Source organism: Camelus bactrianus, chromosome 7 (genome assembly GCF_048773025.1).
Source record: "Camelus bactrianus isolate YW-2024 breed Bactrian camel chromosome 7, ASM4877302v1, whole genome shotgun sequence".
Classification (NCBI taxonomy): Eukaryota; Metazoa; Chordata; class Mammalia; order Artiodactyla; family Camelidae; genus Camelus; species Camelus bactrianus.
Window position 1 is genome coordinate 54,907,791 of NC_133545.1, and position 22,469 is coordinate 54,930,259.

The following is a 22,469-nucleotide window of genomic DNA, read 5'->3' on the forward strand; positions in this document are numbered from 1 at the left end:
TCCCACACTCCCAGTTCCCCAAATGCTACAGTTGTCCTCCTACTCTGTTCCCAACATAGTACAGCAAAGAGCAGAGGAGGATGAAGTGCCCAAGAAATAAAGGTGAGGGCCACTTTATTCATAGCCACTAAACTGTCTCTTTTGGGGGGGTGATTAAGTTTATTTATTTTTAGAGGAGGTAGTGGGTATTGAACCTAGGACCTCGTGCATGCTAAGCATGCACTCTAGCGCTTGAGCTATACCCTCCCCTAAACTATCTTTTTTGAGGTTGGGACTGTATTACTTTTATCTTTGCATTCTCTTTAGTACCAGATGCAGTGCCTCATATACAGTTGTTGCTCAAAGTTTACATGATTGAAACTGGGTACCCAACACTGTATCACTTTTAGTCTTGTGATTCTAAGCATCATACTTAGGTCTTTAGATATACTTTTAAATATATGCTAAAAATAATTTTCACAGAAAGGGGATTGTTGTACTATTTACACAATACATTTGCCTTTAATAAATGTTAAGCTGATAAAAGCAGACCTAAGTTAAAACCCAGAGTAACAGGCATCAAAAGCAATGCATTACTTTCCTGACATTAGTATGTTATTATTATTTTTTTAAGTTAAAAGTTCAAGTCAAAATAAAACCCCAATTTGATCTAAGCTTGTTTTCTTAATTGTAAAATGGAAAACAGCAATAACAGTATGCCGTCATATGGTTGTAAAGATTACATAAAATAATGCACAAAGAATGCTAATTATAGTGTTTGACATAAAAAAAGCTCTTAACGTTTTAGCTGTTACTTTGATAATCAACTTCATTCGACTAAACACATAGGCTCCTGAGGTAACTTTTCAAAGTCTATTATATGACATTTGTATTTCTTAACAAATATTCAATGAATACAAACATTCCAAGAGTACCACTAATTTAAAAACATTCTATAAATGTATGACTTTGTGTATGAGCTACACAATTTTCCCCTAATGTAAGTAAATAGCACAACATGCTTTTCTTTGCTATCCAGAGACAGAATAGAGAGATCTCAAGTACGAGGCAGATTCCAGATTCCAGAGATATTACATTCAAGTATAAGACAGATTCCAGAGACAGAACAGATAGAAGTAGGCAACGAATTGGAAGCTAAGTGGATGAAAGACAAAGAAATCAAATATGATGCTAGTGTGCAGCCTGGGAAATAACTTAATAACTTAAGCGCTTTAAGATAAAGGACTTTCAATATTTACACTGATGTGTTTATGCCAAGAGATTTTTAAAAGCATAACCAAGATACTTGACTGATACAAATTTTATTTTTCATGCTAAAATTTTTACAAATTTTATTTTGTCATACACAATTACAAGAGTAACAGTTACAAGTGAATTAAAAAAATAGCATTTTGGGGCACTTCTATTATTTTACTATGAATAAGCATGTTTTGTAACAGGAACGGCAACAAGAGTTACAATTACAGAATTGCTCAACTTGGAAATTTAATAAGTGGGTTATGATGGAGGCTAATACATAATATAAACAAAGAGTAAGTGCCCAAACATAGTCTCACACTGTGTATTATACTTTATTCCACAATTAGAATCATGGGTTAGACTACCCAGTAATGCCATCATTCAAATATGTGATGCAGCAAGTCAAGTCAGAAAGCATTTCAAACATTTTCCAAAATCTTTCTTAATTTAGTTTTATGAGGAAATATGAGACAAAACACACAAGACATGGCTTGCTGATATTTTACGCCTTAAACAAACCATTACACAATATAATTATGCATCTTTTGCAACTTGGCCTTTGTTTCATCTCACACATTAACTAAAAGGTGAATAGTACTTACATCATTTAGAATCATCTGTCTACAGCTGATACAGTACCTCCCAGATTTCTAGTTTCTAAAATTCTGGGGGAAGTGGGACAGTTTGAACTGTAACAGTCTACATGGTAGTAATATTTACCTCTTGGCCATTGGCCCAATACTAATCCTTTTTTTTTTTTTTTAGTATACAAAATATGCTGAAAACATTTCTCTTAAACACATTTCAATTAATGTAATTAAACAGAAGGCAACAACTTCCTTCTAGAAGAATTAGATCTAGCTATGAAAAACTTGCCATATATTTGTTAAATTAATTTATGGAATATTTTTGGGTCAATACAAACCATACCGTATTTTTTAATTTGAAGCCTATGCTAAACACATGTAAAAAGAACTAAAACCATAATCACATTGGTAGTTTTTTTAAAATGAAAATTACTATTTTTATCCCTATAGTAACTATATAAATATATCACTTGCTTTTATCCAAATTAAGGATAAATCTCAAAAATCCACTATGAAATTTACATACTGACTAAGCACAAAAATACACAAATGTTAGTTCTAATCAGAAATTTCAGCTGACAAGTGAAAATTTTTACTTTGAAATACGCTGATCTGGGATATAGAAGTGAATATTTTGTTTGAAGTACACTGCAAATATATTTTGTTTTCATGTAAAAATAAATTTTTTTAAAGAAATAATGTTTAACAGTCTTTTTATCGCACCTTCTCAAACACATATTTTTCCTTAAAATAGTTTAAGATAAACATCTCATTTAAAATCTGAGTTGACAAAAAAGAGAAATAAAATTATTTTTAGATGTATTTGAGCCAAGCAGTTGCTGTTTCCAGATGTTATGAGCTAAAACTTATGACATTATGGTGAGTAACCTTTGGCTTAGAACCTAATAACCTGAAATTCAATTCATGCTGCTTTTCAGAGAAAACTCATATATATTTGTAAGTTTAAATTTTTACACCTTTTAAAAAGAAAAAAGTCCTAACAGGTAAGTATTAATATTTAAAGAATCAATGATACACACTTTCACTGTACTAAAAATCTATAAAATAATAAAGTATCCTAATAGCATTTTTGAAAATACTATCCAAAACTTATCTTATATAGTAAGTGCAAGAACCAATATATTTTTACAAATAAAACATTTTTATTTGTAAAAATGAGGCTAGAAAGAATATATGCTAATTATAAGAAGAATGATGCTTGAGTCAAACTGATCTGTTTTGAATCTCTAATCTGCCACTTTCAAGCTTCTGCATATTTTGTAAACTCAATTTCCTCAGAGATAAAATGGGGGGCCACGACAGTAACTACCTTAGAGGGTTCGTCTGAGGGATAAGAAGACAATGCACGTAAAAGATTAGTACAGTACAGTGTGTGACACAGTAAGTAACCAACAAATATTTACACTGATAAATGACATACTTTGGGGTCAAGTACCTAATAAACTGTTTTCTTAAATAAGATAGAGCCATTATATAAAGAACTGTTTAAAAACTTTAAAAAAGCAAACAAAATGGCATGGGAGAGAGCTGGGAACATGTCCTCCGATGAAACATCCAGAATTATATTACAATAATAAGAAGAACCACCAAGGATTAGTTAGGCTAATGTTTGAAGCCTCTGAAGTCACTTTATTGTTTTAGCAGTCACTTCTATTTTAACACTGCATTGTATCATTTCCAAACTACAATTCATAAGATCTAAAGTGAATTCTATTTTCTTGTCATGATTCTCAGAGAAAATAATTACCTCATTGGCCTAAACAAACAAAAGGCATAGAAAAAAAAGCACACAAATAAAGCCAGTCATTTATATGTTATGCGCTACAGTAAGGCTGGTTATTTAGCAATTTCAAGCAATTTATCTGGTATCTATTTTCTTATACCACTTTTTGTTCTTATTTCAAATCTCAAATATAATGAACTCGATTATTTATAGTCTTTTCAGAAATATATCTGGGATATCTATATTGGAATGATCAAGGAATACTAAATTTTAACAGAAGAGTTAAGCTACAGATTATCCTCCAAAATATTTCCTAAGTGTTCATTTCCCACTTAAAATATTTCTGGTACCAGTTTTTCAAGTTGCCTAAGTCTTAGTCCATCAGTATTACTCTGATTGTCACTATTAACTATGTGAATACTTTCTCTAATTTTTATTCATACCAACCTGAGTCAATAGTGTTTTCCAATGGATATTTTAAATGACATAGCACAGATATGGGAGACAGAAAAACTTGGTCTGGCCCCAGTTAACTATTTACTAAATACGAGATCTTCACCAAGTTCCTTAATTTCTCCATGCTTCTTCCTCTTCTAAAAGATAAGAATCCTACCACCCTCCTTTTCTGACTCACAGGACTATGGGAAATGGTATAAGAAAAACATATGAAAGTTCTAAAAAGAGCACAGTGCTATATACATGTCATCTCAAAACACATAGGCTTGTTACAGTATTAGACTTGGTTAGGATGACCAGCCTATCAAAAGTGTAATTTAAGAGAAAGTTATTCTTGGACGTATCAGAAAAAAAAAATTGTAACACCTTTACCATGTCCTCTGGGTAAGATCTGAGAGCAAATTTTTATATCTATAGTTAACCTATTACCATATAAGAAACTACACTGGACAATGACCTAAGAAAAATTAAAGTCTCATCCATTCTTTTCAGACATTTTTAGTGGCTTTAAGTCTGCTTTACCTGAATATGTTTTGATAGTTTTATTGGTTTGTAACGTGCTTTGTTCTAGGTTTATTCTGGCTGTTACTTAACCCTCTCTGAAAGGAGTCACAGGTGATATATTTCTCTACTATTGTGTTTTTACATATTTTAAATTCCAGTTTTTTTTCTGACTTAAACTCCATGGAAAGCAGGTACTATAAAGAGGTTTTAATTTAAAGAATAAAGAAAAAATATTCAAAACTAAGTCACTAAATAGCAAACGTTCCCTCACTGTCCTGACTCTTCAGCAGATATCCTGCATACACTCTTAAAAGGGCATTAGAGCCACAAATTAATACAAAAGTCCATTTAATTTACACTACATAATTTTCCAAGGTTAAAAGATATAAAGCAAGAAAATTAATCAGGATTAATTTCTGAAGGAGGTAGAACTGAAGAATGACTTCGAAGAAATGGGACATGAGGGACAAGGTGAGAACAAAACAAAATATGATAAAATTTTTTTCACCAGTTTTTGATTTTACACAGTCACTGAAATACTGTTATCTCTAAGGTATTAGCTAAATAAGAAACTAGATAGGTGATTGGTCAGGTATGTAGAAATACATCTGGAAAGCCGAGTAGGTGATTGCTAAAGTCACAGGAGTAGAAAATCTGTGGCAGAAGAGGTCTAGATACTACTCATTAAAAGATATCAAAAGATAGAGAATGAAGAAAAATAAAATGAGAATGACATGACATTTATGTTTTTAATACATAAATAGAATACATACATTAGGGAATTGTGCAGTTTCAAGGAGAAGGAGAGTAGTCAAAAAACAGCGGAAAAAAATTAAAGATTGGGTTGGACTACGAAGTTCAGAATAAATTGAATGGGGTGACTTTAATAGTAAGGACAGATGAGTTAGCAATGCTAAGGGAAGACTAAACTAAGTAGTAAAAAAAAAAAAAAGTCAGTGCGTTTCACCCATTTTTAAATGTTCACTCAGGAAAACTTAGAGAAAATGATGTGAAAGGTAAGGGGAGACCTGAGTGTGTTTAAAGGCAGAAAGGAGGGCTTCAGTAGCTCTAATTAAAGTAAATAAAGCTTATGTTTTATAGTTGAGAGAGCCAGACTGATAAATGTTTCAGACCTAAGTTAGGCACTTTGGGGGACGGGGAGAGGAGGAACCTGATTCCTGTCACTAGGAAACAGAAAGAAATTAATCTCAAGCCACTTACTGTTTTTGGTATCATAGTCAGCCCCTATGCTCAGTGGTTTGTATTTAAAAGGTACTCCAAATTTGGTAAGTGAAAAGGCAAAAAGCCCAAATGGAAAATGGTATTGAAAAATATAAAACAGCAAAGTGAGTAAGTTAATAATTTACACCTGAAAACAACTTTAAATAAAATCCAAACCAAAATGAAGTCTTTAAAAATGTTACTAGAGGCATTATATCAATGTGATGTGCAAAATGATAAAAATTTTAAAAGCATAATATAGGTTTTATTTTGATCTAGCCACCATCATTTAATGGCAGGATTTCTTGGATAACTTCTACCAAAGAATTTCTTCCTCTAAAATATTCATAAAATTGATGACTTGGGTATCTAATAGTTGTGAAAACTTAAGTGTCTTCATGATTCTTTAATATGAAAAGCAATGTTAAAAAAGTGGAACATTAAAATATTCTATTTTAAATCTACTTTAGCCTGACCCAATATGTAACTGGAACCATATTCACATTCTTTAGGTTTCTAAATTTCATTTTATTTATTTTTATGAGCAACTTACTTTACTCTGAATCTGTACCACTTTGACATTTATTTAAAGCTATATAAAAGCCATGCACAATTTATTTACAATACTGTACATTAAATGATTGTTTGAAGATTACACAAAAATCTTGCAGAATTCTAATATGGAAAGACATGTGAAACACACCATTTAGGGGTTTTTAAAAAATTTAGGTACAGAATTTTGCAAAGATTATTTTGGTTTATAAGTGTTATGCAAGCACTAGCTTGAAATAAGACTGACAAAAACATGCAGATGAGTAGAATTTCAAATGAGAAAATAAAATCGTTTAGCTAACAGCTAAAATAGCATACACCTGAAGTACTACCAAGTAGCAATGGGAATTTATAAAAGAGGAAAAAAAGTTATTTAAAAGTCTTTCATGAATATTAGGCCCTCGGTAATATTCTATAAAAACATTCAGAAATAAAGTTTCTCAAATTATGTTTACCAAAATTATGCTTTTAGTAGTGGTTAGAGCTGTGAATTTTAAATAATTAGTTACTGTTCTGTAGAAGTCTTAGTTTTCCACTTGCGGACCAGAAGAGAAGAAAACCAATCAGTAAATTTGGATTCAAGTACAAGATCCTGGTACAAATACCATGAACACAGAGTGGAGAGTTGTAATAACCTGCAAGTCCACATACTTTTAGCTGTACTCTTAGAAGAGAAGTGTAAACTTTAGGTTTGTTCAATTTAAGGTCTCCGATTAGGAAGTGAGTACCTTGTCCTTCAGAGTTTGGAAAATATCAGTAGGTATCTCTTCTTCTCCGGCTGCATCCCTTCGTTTTCACTGCTGTGGCTGAAGCACATTTAGATATTCAGACTGCCCCAACTGGTAAGTTGTGTTCCTTCCACAATCAACATACTGGTACCTCTCCTGGGATATCTGCTCTGAGTGTCCAAAGTAAGTTGTTGTTACTGTAACTCTAAAAATAAAATAAATGGGGAGAAACATTGAAATATTCTCTAAGTGAGAGTACTTTATTCATCAAAACTCTCTCCTGGGAGAGATTATTTGATTAATGATAACTTAATACAGTGGATATGGGCCTCTTAGGGAATACTTCCTCAAGAGACAATAGGAATGCTGGCAGAGCAAGCCCTATCCAAATAATTATATACAGAAAAATGTTAATTTTTCAAAACGCCCATCTTTAGTTGAAAATAGGTAATTTCCTGTACTCTTAAAATTTTTTAAATACACAGATCTCTCTTAATTAAATGTCAGCTAATCACCCAAATATCCAACCTGTAATCTACAATGTTCTCATGACTTAGGATAACACCCAATTTGCAAACCAGTAATATTACTCCTCCTCACTATTAACAATCCTTAATCACAGGTGGCAAGGAACTGGGTGTTGAGCTCATCCTTCTCTCTCCCCCAACCCCTGCCACTTCCCTGAGTTCTTGAAAGGTCCAGATTCACTATTTAGAGCCATGTGATCCTGCACTTCTTCCCTGGGCTTCCATTTCCTCACGTGTAAAATGGCATAATATTTACTTCACCTCATCGCACTCCTATAAGGCTTAAAACCCAATGACATGACATTTGTAAAGATGTGTATGCTATAAGCCAATGTTATAAATCTGAAGTTTGAACAAAGAATCTCTTTCCAAAAAAAAGTCTTACTTACTGCATCATGAGTACAATGTTATGCACTTTGATGGATATCAGTGTACAGAAATCACTGTTAAAGAAAACATAATGTGAATAAATGTAAACTATGACATTATAAATTTAAAATAGTTTAATTACAATTCCCCTTCCTACGTTAAAGTTAACAGAAATACTATTAAGGCAAAGTAAATAAGCATTTATTGGTTGAGCATTTTCTATACTTCAAATGGTGATTAATATTTTCAAGACTTCTTATTCTAAAAACATATGCTTCCAAGCTATAGTAGTTGTAGCACTGTTTTAACATGGGCTAAAAATTACTTCTACTTTTTGTTCACCTTTTGAAATTTTAGTAACCAGTTTTTTTCAAAAATTTCTGTATCTGGCTGATATCAAAAGATGATGAAAATTTATCACTATTTTTTACTTAACAAGAGTTAATAATCATTTAGACCCAATTTAAACCAATATTATTCAAACCAATAACAGAGTATTATATACATCATTAGTATTTTTAGTACTCCTATACTAAAATAGAAAGAAGTACTAGAATATACACATGTGGTTCTCATAGCATAGTAAATAAAAAGTGACATGGTGTATATGATCCTAATTCTGGGGGAAAAAAGATTATTTGCATAGGTTTATGTTCATTAATGTTGTATGCTGAAAAAGGAATAGAGAGATGATCAGAGGCCAGAAGGAATATCCCAAAATGTGGTCTTTTCACTGCTAAGATGATGGAAAACTTAAAATATATATACATGTGTATGTGTGTGTGTGTATATATATATATATTTATTCACACGTGCACTGTATTCTTTATAGTTTAATGAGATAAAATAATTAAAAATCAGAACTTACAACATATAACTCATTTCCTCTGCTATGATAGTAGGTACTGTGTAATCAATCTGAAAGGCAAAAAACAAAAACAAACCAATAGACAATAGGATCAAAACATCAAGTACTTCACATACATTTCATAACTTCAAAAAGTTTAAAAATCTCTCCCTTTGTAAGTTTGAAACATTCTCTAGTTTTTTAGGAAATCCCCCAGCTCCCTCACATTAATATGATATACAAAGATGAGATTCATTTATTCATTTAACTCCTCCAAAGTACTTTATGAATGAAGCTTACTTGTTTCATATCCAGTGGACCAATACTGGTTATGTTGTTTAAGCGTGCCTTTCCAATAACCGTTTTTGAAAACTGAACTTGTGCAGTTATGTTTTCAACTTCAACAGAATAATAATTATTGTTTGTAATATTTAGTGTGTTCTGAAAAACAAAGGGAGCAGAAAATGTACAAGTTATCTTAAAATAAGCATAAAAAATATGTATTCAAAATTGATAGAGAAAATGACTTCAGCTGCAGCCGTGTTTCATTATTAGTTGGAAAACTAACACCAAAAATGTCAAAGAGCATTAAATGAACCAATTATGTAGTTTATACATGAGTACTATGTATATAACATACCTATAATGAACACATACTTTTAAAAAGTAAGCCCAGAAAATGTATAGTACAGAAATATGGAAACATGAAAGTTAGAAATGTTAGAATGTTGTGGCCTTAGCAAAAATTCAATAAAAATATTTCTAAAATTCCATCTAAATTTTTACTAAATGTTAATATGTACATGTCTCTACAGACTAAACTATTTCCTCTTCTATTAAATACAAAGGGAACCATTTAACATGTTAAACAGCACTTCAAAATTTTTGTTTAAAAGAAAGTGGCATTTTAACTTATATATGAGTAGAGATTTCCAATAGGTCACTTTTGAGAAGAAATGGGATACAGTCAAGACTAGTTGGAAAGAAATGCAGTTACATCATTTCTATACTTATGAGAAACAGCTGAGGCCAACTTCTGCAATTCTAATTTACAACAATTGTTTTAAATTACTTTAGAAAAAACAGTCAATGAAAATAAGAAAAAAAAATTAAACCAAGAAATAACAGATAATAAAACATCTAACACAGGCATAGTGAAAGAAACCATAACCAAACTCAACAAATACTAAATGATAACTCTTAAAGTTTTGTAAGGCAGATAGTAATGGTTATCACCTATACAAAGAACTCATACAGATTTGAAAAAAAAAAAAGACAAAGACATTCCTATTGTTAAAAAATAGTAAGAGCTAAGGATATGAGTAAAGAAATCAGAAAAGTACAAATACAAATAGTCAAAAAACACTTAAAATTTCTCTCAAATTCATTTACAGTCAGGGAAAAGTCAATTTAAGCAAAAATGGAGTATTGCTTTATATCCAATAAACTAGCAAAACTTGTAAAAAGTGACATTCTATTTCTGGCTGAGATATGGGCAGAAGGGTATATTTTCACAGTCCTGGAAAATATGTGAAGCATTACAGCAATATCCATTAAAGTAAAAATTAAGTATATCCTTTGACCTTATAGTTCTAATTCTGAGCATTTACTCCACAGAAATAAAAACATTAGGATGTTAATGACAATGTTCTTTGTAGTGGCAAAAAAAAAAAAAATTCTTGAAAATAAAATGAATGCTCATCGTAAAAAAGAATGACAGAAAAAATAATATAATGTCATTACATGGAATGATATACAGTCATTAAAAAGAATGAATTAATCTTAAGCCGGAAAATGAGAAGAGATTTCTACAAGGTATTAACAAGTGAGAAAACCAAGATGCATAAAAGTATAAATAAAGTATTATTTTTTGAAAAATAATGATTTAAGAAAAACTGAACATGTGAATCTGTAAGTTAATATGAATATGGAGAAAGATATGGAAAGATGCAATATGGGATAAAATAAAAGAGAGAAAACAGTCTTAGAAAAGTTAATTAAAAAAGAATGTGCTAGTAATTAGCCATTATATGATCACATTTATGTATTCATTTAAACTATTATAGCGATAAACATAGAGAAAAAATTTTAATTTCATAAAATTAAATTAAATTAAAAATAACCTTAGTCTAAATGTATAAACATTTTCATCTACTTGGCTCTTATTACCAATATCAATTTCATTTCAAAACACTATAGGAAAAGATTTTAATTGAAGGCCAGTAATAAACCTTCTGATACAGACCAACGAATGGGATTCAGTAGAATCTTGGAATCCTTTATACATGCAACATAATATCGGTATGTGGTTTTTCTGAAGTGTCCATAGCTTTCATCAGAATATTAAAAAGATCAGTGATGCAAAACAGGCTGAGAACAAAAATACTTATGACAATTAGAAAAAGATATACGGGAGTGAGAAAGAAAACACAAAGATACACATCAAGAAAGACAACAAAAAATAAGACAAAAAAGTTTAGTACTAGAGATCAGACATTTTGTTACTGAAAACAGTGAGAATCCCATTAATCTGTAAGTCAAGGGACCATAATCATAAACTTTTAAATAATGACAACTTATTATGAAAGACTTTAAACTACCTTCATGCATATATTTTTTTTTTCCACAGATATATATATATATCTCCCGTAGACTGGCAACTTCTGACAGTAAGCAATGAGGATAAATGGATCCATGGGAGTTCTTTCTTCCCTGTAATTAAGTAGTAGTCCCACTTTAACACACCACTCCCCTTTCACTCTAGGTCCCTTTACATCTCCCTCCTCCCAACTACCACAACAGGCATCTCTACTTCAACCTCTACCACACCAATCCAATCACCTCTTGGAGGAAAACCAATTGAAGTCCAATATCATTCTTCCAAATAAATCACTGCCACACAGATACACCTTAAGCCCTGAATCAACATATATGTTCCTTTTTAATACAATGTTTTGCAAACCATGTTTTTTTTCAAATGTGTTAGCACGTAAAACAGAAGACCTTCTCTGAGGTGTCTGTCTGTGTGTTGTTTTCAGGTGTGGAAGACTGTAGAGTCGTAACAAACACCATCCTGGGAAACACAGAGGGTATCTTCACACATACTAATTTACAAGAGAAATCAAACTGTCACTTGTACTTTTCTTTAAAAAGAATAAAGGAATGGTCTGTGAAAGATGGCAAAACACAAGGTGATAAAAATGTTACATTTATAACATCTATTGAATCAACTATGTTAACATCTTGCTAGGAGCTATTCAGAATCAAATGTTGAAAACTAAACAGGTTGTAAATACTGTTTTTCCCAGCAATTAAATGTTTACTATATTTTACTCTCCTAAAGACATCTTCAAATGCTAAATGATTCTGTATACACAGGACTGCCAGTATTTATTATTTGCCATTTCCAGCAGAATCACAATTGGTAGAGGTCAATACACAAAAAGTAAACTGAGCATTAATGTGTTACATTTAATATCTCTCAATAGGCACAAAGGTGCAGCTTAACATGATAAAGAAATGAAATCAAATACTTTTAATGTAAGTATGTACTTACTGTGATATTTAAATATATTGTACGCTTTTGAACATCATAACTGACGTATGCTGATTTTACGCCAATGTATTTCACGTCTATAGAGCGAGGGAAAAGGAAGAACACAGCCAATCCAGAAAGAAGCAGACAAACAAACACAGAAGCCATCACGTACAGTTTTCTGAAAAGGAAAATGGGAATATTTAAACACATGCAGCAAAAATTACATAACGAAACATCTGGAGAAGGTATTTTCAACTTGAATTTTCCCCTATTATACCAGCAGGAAAAGATGTATAATTTGACCAATTTTTTACATTATAAAAGTAATCAGTAGGGTTGGTTTGAGTCTATTAAGTGTCAAAATGTTCACCTCAAAAGATGATTATTTATTTTTTTGGAGACTAGGATTTCAGGCTTATTATAGATACAACATTTACTGTAGTGATTCCCAACCAGGCTGCACATCAGAACCAAGCTGGGTAGCTTTATATAAATATGTATTTCAAGACTCCTTGATGAATTCACTGAAGCAGAATTTTCACGTGTGAGTTTTGCCATTGTTATGACTCCCTAAAGTGACTGTTCATCAGAACCACCTGTGAAGCCCTTGAAACTGTAACGATGTAACCATATGCCTCATCATGCTCACTAGCACAGTCCTTTTTGAGTCTTCTCATCCCAAAGTATTTACGCACTCTGTTAAAAAAATATTGTTTATATTAATCAAGTCTGCTTTGAAGATGTTGTTAAACTGTTCCTTTAAAATCAAGAAGGGATAATTTTATGCAGGCATAAGACAAGAAAAAAAAAAAACCTCCCAAGACTTTGCTATTGGTCCTAACTCCTCCTGAAATGGCTCTATTCCATCTCTTGCTCTTTATTTCCAACCTTCATAGATGAAAATTTCCTCTTATCTTCAAGTTTACCCTCAAAACTAGAATTTCAAGAAACTGTAGTCAGCTATCCAGTATTCATGGATTTTTCACTCTATGGATCAACTGAAATCTCCCTCTATGGTTGGTTGAGCTCATGGATTTGAAACCTAAGACACGGAGGGTTGCCACTTTATATAAGGGACTTGAGCATCGGTGGATTTTTGTATGCAAGGACTCCTTGAACCAGTCTCCTCATGGATACTGAGGGATGACAATATTTCCTGGTTTCTCTAATAAACAGCACTCTGCTCAAAGCCCAGAGAACCCTTTTTCTGTTTCTTCCTATGTTTTGCATGTCACTTACTTTATCTTTTCTTTGTATTTCTCGCCATACAAAAAATTCTTTATCCTTTTTCCATCCTCTTTTTCCTACTGACTTGCACCTAAATGCCTTGATGGATCTCATCTTATCCCTCATAACAGCTACTGCAGGTGCCTCGTGCCAATGTTTCATAAATGTTTCTGAGTATTTTAAGTTGCCCAAATTAAGAGAGCAAAATGGTTTATTAAAAGACAAAACAAAAATTCCCTAAATCACTAGCGAACAGTGGGCCCACTCTGCTGTCTGGAGCAAACAAAGCAGTTCCGACTCACTGTCAACTTCTTCCCAACCTGAGCAGGTGGTGATCACTACTGGGTTACCTAATAGGCAGATTAAGCACACATGTACAGTACCAACTATACACCAAACACCTTAAAGAAGGTATAAAAAGAGTTTAAAAATCATGATAAAAATGAGAGCTTTGCTGGGTTTTCTTACGTTTTACTATTTTTGTTTATAATTACATATGGGCAGGTAAGCTCATCATACTCTAGGGCTTGGGGCCTGTAAATCAGCCCCAGCTGTGACTAACAGAATCAGTGTTCTAAATTACTCTGCACCCGAAGTTTACAGCCACAACAAATATTACTGAAACTGGTGGGACAACAAAACAACATTCTATGTAGTATTTCATACCAAATTAAAAAATTGGCTGGTTCACTGATGAAGTACATAGATCTCCAGCGATCATTTTTCTCTTGGCTCTATAGACAGTAACAGAATCCTGGGAGGCAGATAGTACTATACAGTACTGATGAAGTTATGAAAGTTGTATGGTATTTGGACTCAAGTTATGATTTTTATATCTGCCATTTCCTATTTGCAGTATTTTAGATAATTCACTCTTTTCCTCCATTTTAAATCGTATCAGTTTATTTCACAGATCAAATGACATGGCTAAAGTACATAGACAAAAACAATTAATAATTTCCTAACTACCTTATCAAAAGTCCCTCAACTTACAAATGAAGATCCAGAGTTATTTGCGTTTATTCTCTTCAAGGACTTCAATTATATCTATGCTCAGTTGTCTTAGCTTGTGTCCTATACTGTTTTCTCTCCGATTCTTTTATTGTTTGTGTATATGTATGTGTGTGTGCACAGTTCTTCCAGTTTTGTCTTCACTTCTGAAATTATTTTTTTTTCCTCTTTCCAGAGGCCCGCAGACTCTCTCTTCATAGCACTCTATTGTTCAGTCATCTCATTTCTGAGCTTCTCAATTTCTGACTTAATAGCTTTTCTAGTTCTCTTATATCTCTTTTAGAACATTAAATATTAAGTTAAAGATTTCATGTGCTTTTCTGACATTCTTTATCATGTGTTAGTGTTTTCCTCAGTTCATTTTCTTATTTAAATTTTACTATCTTTGTATGATGCTTGATCATAATTCTTTTTTGTTGCTCATATTTAAATGAGACAAATTTTCATACTTTTAAGAGAAACTGCCATTTTAGGTGGTGAGGATGGGCCAGGATTGCTTTCCTAGCTTCAGTGCTGAGGAATTCCATGCTCTGTTGTTAAAGAAAACATTTAAAAAAGACAGCCTCAATGTATAACCACTTCTGTAGTTCTGAGATTCTCTCCTTAGTTTCTGAACCTTTTCTTTTATCCCTGTTCTTGCCCTACACAAACTGTATTCTACACTCAGCAGTTTTTTTCCTTAGGCTGTGTCTGTTCTTTTGCAGGAGTCTATGTTGAGTTTCCCTAATGTCTCTGAAGGCTTAGATGGTCCAGTTCCTTCTGATCTTCTCAAGGCCTCTGATGCACTCTCTCCAAGCTACAGTTTTAACAGATTATTCTTAGAGGTATTTGCTGGAAGTCCTCTGAGTAGGGGCCTCTTCTTTGGGGGAAAAGCATTTACTCTACATAAGGGCTCTTAGGAACTCTCTTTTTGTTTCCCTTCACAGCTTCTACACAGCTGCTAAGCTTGTTTGGGTCCTTGTGTCATCATGGTTTGAATACCCATATTTATTGAGGTTTCTGGGAATACCTTGACACTCATTTTTGATGCAAATGTTGTCACTGTGTTTCCTAACAGCTTTTTTTGGCCTTTCTGTTTTATAGATTTGAGAAGATTTAGATACAATGCTGCTTTCAAGAACTTACCCTAACCAGGAATTCTTTTTCATTTTTTAATGACATAAAGCATATGATGGCATAACTTAACAACCTGATAGCATTTTTCCTTTTAACAGTTTTAACTAGATTATTTATTTATAAATAATTTGAAAAGCAAAAAACACAAAAAAAAACAAACAAAAAATGCCATTTTCTCTTAAATACTTACGTTCTTCTTGGCCTTAATCTCTGATCACTGTATGGAATCAATGCCACCAGTTGGTTTTCCTGCCCTAAAAGTAAAAAGAAGTAGACATTTATTAACATGATTAGTTAAAAATATAGTGGCTCCTCATTAATGTCTGCTTTGGAAAGACCAGAATACCATCTGGTTCTCATCTCATTCCTTTGGAAAATTGCTCTCAAAATCTTCAAAAATTATCCAGTAGAAGTTGAGCTCCAAAGCAGACACTGTGTTTTTTCCTATCTAGATTTCTAGCTAATCAGAACAGTATAAAGAATGAAAGAGTAATTCTTTCTTCTACTGAAAAAAATCTAAAAAGTCCCAGGTTTTCAGAAGATCTGAATTTACTAGGTCCTCTTTCAACCCCCGTTTTCCATTCAGACTCTGATTTGGTAATGTGGATGAGAGTAGAGGAGACACACTGCTGCCCCTGTGTCCTGAGATCCCTATTACTCGAGAGGTTTCTAAACTGTCCCCCTTGAAAACCAAAACTGACACATACTAAGTCTCATACTTCAAAAACCCCTACATAATGAGCCTTCCAGGACTCTTTCAGGTCACACTCCTCTTCATAGTAAGTCATTTCAAAATCCAACAATTCTTTCTTGGGTTGAGCTTTATGCATATGCTTTAATGGATATATGAACTTTAAAATGCCCAATTACCAATCTTAAAATAATTTGGCTCTTCATATTAACTATTAAAGAACCATAGTCAAATTCTCTCTTAAAGTTTTCCATAGAGGTTTTATTATTCCTCTCTGCCCCTTCCATAAATCTCCCCCCATCAACCATCAATAATTCCCCATCATCCCCACATATTAATATATAAATACATATAATACACCTCAACTGTGTATTATATCCTATCTTGTTTGGTGGTATTCATCTGTCTAAACTGCAACTGGTTAAAACCAACCCTCTGGCTACTATGCCTATATCCACACAGCTAAAAATGAATAGAGAAAAACATAAACTATGCTGACTGATCTCATTTTACATCACTAATCTCAAGTGGCTCTTAAAGATGCCAACAATCACAATGTATTTCCCTAGTTCACACTCTCAATCTGACTAAAACTGCAATTTCATAACTTCAACTCCCTCTTCAAACCTCCAATATCTTTTTCCCTGTCCTACTCCTGGCTCATGATGTGGTAAAGAGAATTCCTGCAAGCTCCCACCACCATGTCCACCCACCTACCTACTGCTGTGTCCATATACTCTACCTTCTCTCCCACTGCTAAGAGTAAACTGCCCCTGCTCCTCTGTAAGAGCAGCCCTTTGCACCTGCTCACTAAGTCTAATAATTCTCTGTTGCCTGCATTATCAATGTCTTCTCTATGGATCATTCTCATCAACATACAAACATATTATTCATTCCATCTTTAAAAAAATTCCTCTCCTGACCTTACAGCCCCTTCCAGCTACCACCTCTTTTCTCTCCTTTTCTATAGAGCAAAACTCCTTTAAAAAGCTATTTTCTCTATACAACTTTGTTCCTCTTATGCACTCCTGAGCATATGTATATACTTTTGCAGACTACCTAAACTGCTCTTTTAAAGGTCTCCAGTGGCCTCAATATCACCAAGTCCACTGGTCAGTTCTGAGTCCTCATATTACTTGACCTATCAGTAGCATCTAACACAGTTAATCAGTCTCTCCTCCCCAAGGGGTACACTTTCTTCATTTATATTCCAAGACACCACAAAGGAATTTCCTCCTTCTACTCTAGCTGCTCTTTTTTCGTGTCCTTGGCTAATTCTTTCTCATGTCACTGACCTTGAAATGTTGCAATGCCCCAAGGTTCAATGCTAGAGTCTCTTCTGTTTTCTATTCATACTGACAAGCTAGGTGTTCTCATCCAACTACTGAACATATCTACTTAGATGTCAAACATGTTATATCCAAACTTACACATCTAAAACTGAGTGCTGATCTCTCCCTGACACATACTCAAAACTTCTTTCCTCCATCTTAATAAATGGCTGCTTCATTCTTCCAGGTGCTCAGACAAAAATACCTTTGAAATCATCCTTGATTCTACTATTTACAATCCACATCTAGGCAGCAGAAAAATATCTACTGGCCATATCTCAGAAATATATCCAGATTGCTAAAATGGTACTCCAGCCCCCAGATCCCTTCCCCAGCCAGGTGCATTAATCTCTTCAACTATGATAATCTTTTTATTCTCAAATAGCAACTATCTCTGCAAAGATAAAACCTTATCTTATAGAACCTTGCTGGGAGGATATAGCTCAAGAGGTAAAGAGCATGTTTAGCATACCTAAGGTCCTGTGTTCAATCCCCAGTACCTCCTTTAAAAATGAACAAATAAGTAAACCCTCCCCACTCTCCAAATTTTTTTTTTTAAATTAAAAACAAAAAACCAAAACAAAACAAAGAAACCTTATACTGTTACTTTGTCCTTCCCTCAGGGTCTCTCCAGGGCCGCATATTAACAGTCAATCAAGCGAAAAATGAAAATATGACAGCATAGTTTTATTTCTGCTTGTTGCCATTGCTACTAAAGTAATCTACAACCAGCATGTGGAGATTACTTCCTACTGACTTCCCCATGTCACGCCACAAACTGATTTCGTTTTTCCTACATAACTCATCTTAATATACCATCTCTCTTCATGTAGTTCCTTTAAAACATAACTAATTAGCACATGACCAGCTCATTATTATTCTCGAAATAACAAATTAAAAATATTAGGTCACCAAATTACTTAAATTGCTCCTCACACCAATACAGCAAAACAACTGTGAAAATACCTCTATTGATGCCAAATAGGACCAGAAGTTTACAGACAAGAGATGCTGTATATCTGCTATAACTGTAGGTGGAAAGGAAAAGATAGTGGAGGTAAAGGGGGTGGTTTTCATTTTTTGCTGTAAGGAACCTTAATTATTAATACCTTCATGTGTGTTTCTTTGCGTCCTTTTGACTGAAAATAACTAACATGAAGTTTTACCTTTAATTCTAAGAGTCTTTTAAAACATCAAGGGTTGTGCTTAGACCCATGGGTTTTATAGTACTCATGCAAATGCCTGGAATCATTCTTTAGAGGAAAAACAGTACAGTAACACATACCCCTAGGAATTCTCCCTGTTCCTTGACAAGTGGGGCAAGTGACACTATCTCTTCCTGTAAATTCCACATATGGAAACTGAGAGACATCGCCACTTCTTCCATCTTCATTATGGACTTCACCATTCACCAATCCATTCCTCATATTTTCAGTTGATGTGACTCCATCATAAGCATCTTCTTTGTGTGAATGCAAAGGCAAATGAGAAAAAGACTTTCCCATGTCTAAAGAAAAAGAAAAATATTACAGTAAAGTTCAGTAAAAAGGTATACTCAAGAACATTAGAGGATATTTATACTGATCTGAATAATTTAGAACCGTCAAGGGACTGCTCAAGCTACTATTCGGATTAGAATTATACACAAACTAAACAATGTCTGAAACAAGGAAGCAATTTATTAGAGTCCAAAGCATTTTTCTTTTTTTTTTTCCAGTTAATTAATTTTTATTTTATTTTTTGCAGAGGAGGTAATTAGGTTTGTTTGTTCATTTACCTATTTATTTTTAACGGAGGTAATCGGGATTGAACCCAGGACCTCATAGATACTAAGCATGCACTCTACCACTGAGCTATACCCTCCCCCAAAAGTGTTTTTCTAACAAAATATTATGAAATGATATCATATTAGACTTGTGATGAGAACGGGCTTTCAAACGACTTTAAAATTGGTTGGAAGTCGATACTTTCTTAGGGTTCTCTGAAAAGAAACACATAAGCTTCACTTTTCTTAGACTACAAAAAAAAACACATTCTACTTTTAAATCAATTAGCACTGAAGACAAAAGTTGCTTTGGATAGATTACAGCTAGGTAGTATAGTTTTACCAGGAAATATAGAAGTAGTATTTTTCAGCCTTTTAAAATTCATGCCCCTTTGTGATAAATAAAATCCAAATCTTTCTCATCCTCACATTTCTTGCTTTAAACATTTAAATATCTGCAAGAAAACAACTCAAAAAAATAAAACCTGCAAATTTTTCTTTCATTCAACAGTTGGTGGAGTTAAAATTATGAAATTAATGTTCCAAAATATTAACTTAATTCACCTATACAAAGCAGCAAATTTAGAAAATTTCAAAATTTTAGGATGACAGTACCAAAAATAGAGGGAAATTTAAATATAAATGTAGAGCCAAATAAAAATAAGTAATCAGTGCTTGTACCTATGTAAAAATAACCTCTCCAGGTAGGTAATACAGTAAAACTACAGTTAAGGTCATACAATTTTACGGATAAAAAGAACTTAAAAAGTCATACAATCTAATCTGTTGATATTCTGAAGGCAAATTAACAAAGAGGGAAAGCCGAACTTTAAAATAACACACACTTCTCTTTCTAAATTTGACTGTATATCTTTTATCAGTTCCTACAAATAGGTTACTACAGACATTCATATAAAAAGATAAATAATATTGCTTTTAAAAATTCTCATTGATTTGAATAAGGAAAACCAACACTCAAAATAACTCCATTTATCTTTTGCTATGAATGAAAGTTTCCTTTTGAAAACTGGCATGTCATCCATCTGTCGGTGTCACTCCAACAGTGTAAACAGCAGGATATAAAACTATACAACTAATAGACAAACTTAAAATTTCAGAAGGATGAACAAAGATGCATATTTTCACTACTTAAAAATAATCTATGCACACAGTACCCATTAAGTTGAAAAATATAAATGATTCATAGCTTCTAAAATTGCGTAAATTTCTCTTGATTTAGCTCAAAGACATTAACTAAATCCAAGCCAAATCGATACCTGCCAGTCACAGGTGGTTCAGGGGTGAATTAACATCAGCGTCCCCACACACTGTGACCTTGGGGCCCACGTGGAATATTAGATAAGATATCAGACGGCCTCATCATCCAGGGCCTCAGAGGGGCCCTTTCCGGGATCTCAGTTAACACACCGGAGGTAATAAGCTGCTGCCCACCGTAATGCCTTAAGGGGAAAAGACACAGACGGCAAAAGCAAGTGGCTCTCAGTCTGGGCATGTTTTCTATTCTTACATAACAACTCCCTTGATAGAGTAAGCCTCTGACTGGTGTTTGTTTCATCAGGGCTAATGAGTAAGCGGCAGACTTTGTCAGGTACTGGGCACCCCTGCCCCCTCTACTGTATTTTCCTCAGAGCACTGTTAAGTTTAACCACTTATATCTTTGGAGACTCTTCGTTTACCAAGAGGTACCAGGTCCCCTTCACTTTCCTGTGCTAAATGTTTTTTTATCAAAATCCCTTAATTTACTGAAAACCAACAAGGATTTCAGACTCCTTAAAAGAGATGGTTTTTAAAAAAAAGCACAGAATTCGATCCAATCTAAATGGGTCATGACCTTCTAAACGAAGGAAGTCGGCGCCTTTCATAAGCTACAGAAACAAAACCCAGAACACAGCCTGCCTCCTAAGGAAAGGTTAAAGATAAAATACAGGCGGTCCAGGAAGAGAACTCAAAAACAGTAAAGCCGGGGCCACTTGGCCATTCAAGGTGTGGAGGCTTGGAATCTACCCTGTGCGCCAGGCTGGGGCCAAAGCCTGGAGCCCCTTGGCTGGGAGCTGGCCGGGGTAAGAGGGATGACACGCCTCCATTACCCAGCCCAGAGCGCCTCCCCGGTCGCCGGGCGTGCCCAGATCCCCAGCAGCCTCCCCTCCTCCCCCTCCTCGTCCGGCTTGACTCTTCCCAGAGCGCCCGGTGGGCCCCGCTCCAAAGGGGAACCTGGGGGCTGCGCGTCCCGGGTCGCTCACCGGCACGCGGGGTGCTGCGCAGTCCCGAACTGCTCCGGCGCGGACAGGCCCGAGGACAGGGTCACGGAGTCCGCAGTCCCGGGTGCTGGAGCTGGAGCGACGGGCCTGCAGCGCTGGGCCGCCGCGGGGTCGGGGTGGGGGAGGGGCAGCACAACGACCGCATCAGCTGAGGCCCCGTGCTGCTGCAACCTGCGACCGCGCCTGCGCACAGCGCTCCCGGAGAGGGGTGTGGCCCGGATGCAGGCTGGACGCATGCGTCTTTCCTGCGTCTTGCCTCCGCCTTCCTAAAGCTCTCAGGGGCCGGTGCTGTGCGTGTGAGCTCTCCCTGTTTCGTTACCTTGGTATCCCAAAACTTAGAGGTAAAATTCGGCCGCTCTAGCTCTGGAAGATTTTAAAATAGCAGTTCCCCCTCTTTTTCCCCGTCAGGCTCTTTTCCTTTGCAAAGGGGAAAACGTGTACTGTCTGCCTCAGCCCTGAGCCGAGCAGCCTCCCAGTCCACTCTCCCTGACGCCGGGAGTGAGGTGCTCTGGTTGGTAGCATATGTATGATAGCGGAAAAGTCACGTCTATTTTAATTTAGAACCTCTTGCTTACTAGAATGACAGTAAGTGGGCGAGACTCGGCTTTGGTTTTGTTTTGGTTGGTTTTGTTTTCATTTATTTTTCCACATGATGTCCCCCCTTCCCCCTCCCCCAAGTGGTTAGTTACTAGGGTGTGAAGTCCCTGCTCAAATCCCAGTGTTTCAACCCCATGCTG

General features: G+C 34.7%; 1 protein-coding gene across 1 annotated transcript; it reads right to left on the reverse strand.

Annotated features, from left to right (window-relative positions):
• Positions 1–1,285: 1,285 nt before the first annotated feature.
• On the reverse strand, positions 1,286–21,853 carry TMEM106B (transmembrane protein 106B). Its single transcript, XM_010972050.3, has 8 exons — positions 21,715–21,853; positions 18,974–19,195; positions 15,857–15,920; positions 12,331–12,490; positions 9,075–9,215; positions 8,796–8,845; positions 7,948–8,001; positions 1,286–7,236 (listed from the first exon to the last, which is right to left on the reverse strand). The coding sequence occupies exons 2-8, from the start codon at positions 19,191–19,193 to the stop codon at positions 7,098–7,100; spliced, it is 828 nt and encodes a 275-aa protein (XP_010970352.2). The 5' UTR covers positions 19,194–19,195; positions 21,715–21,853; the 3' UTR covers positions 1,286–7,097.
• Positions 21,854–22,469: the final 616 nt, after the last annotated feature.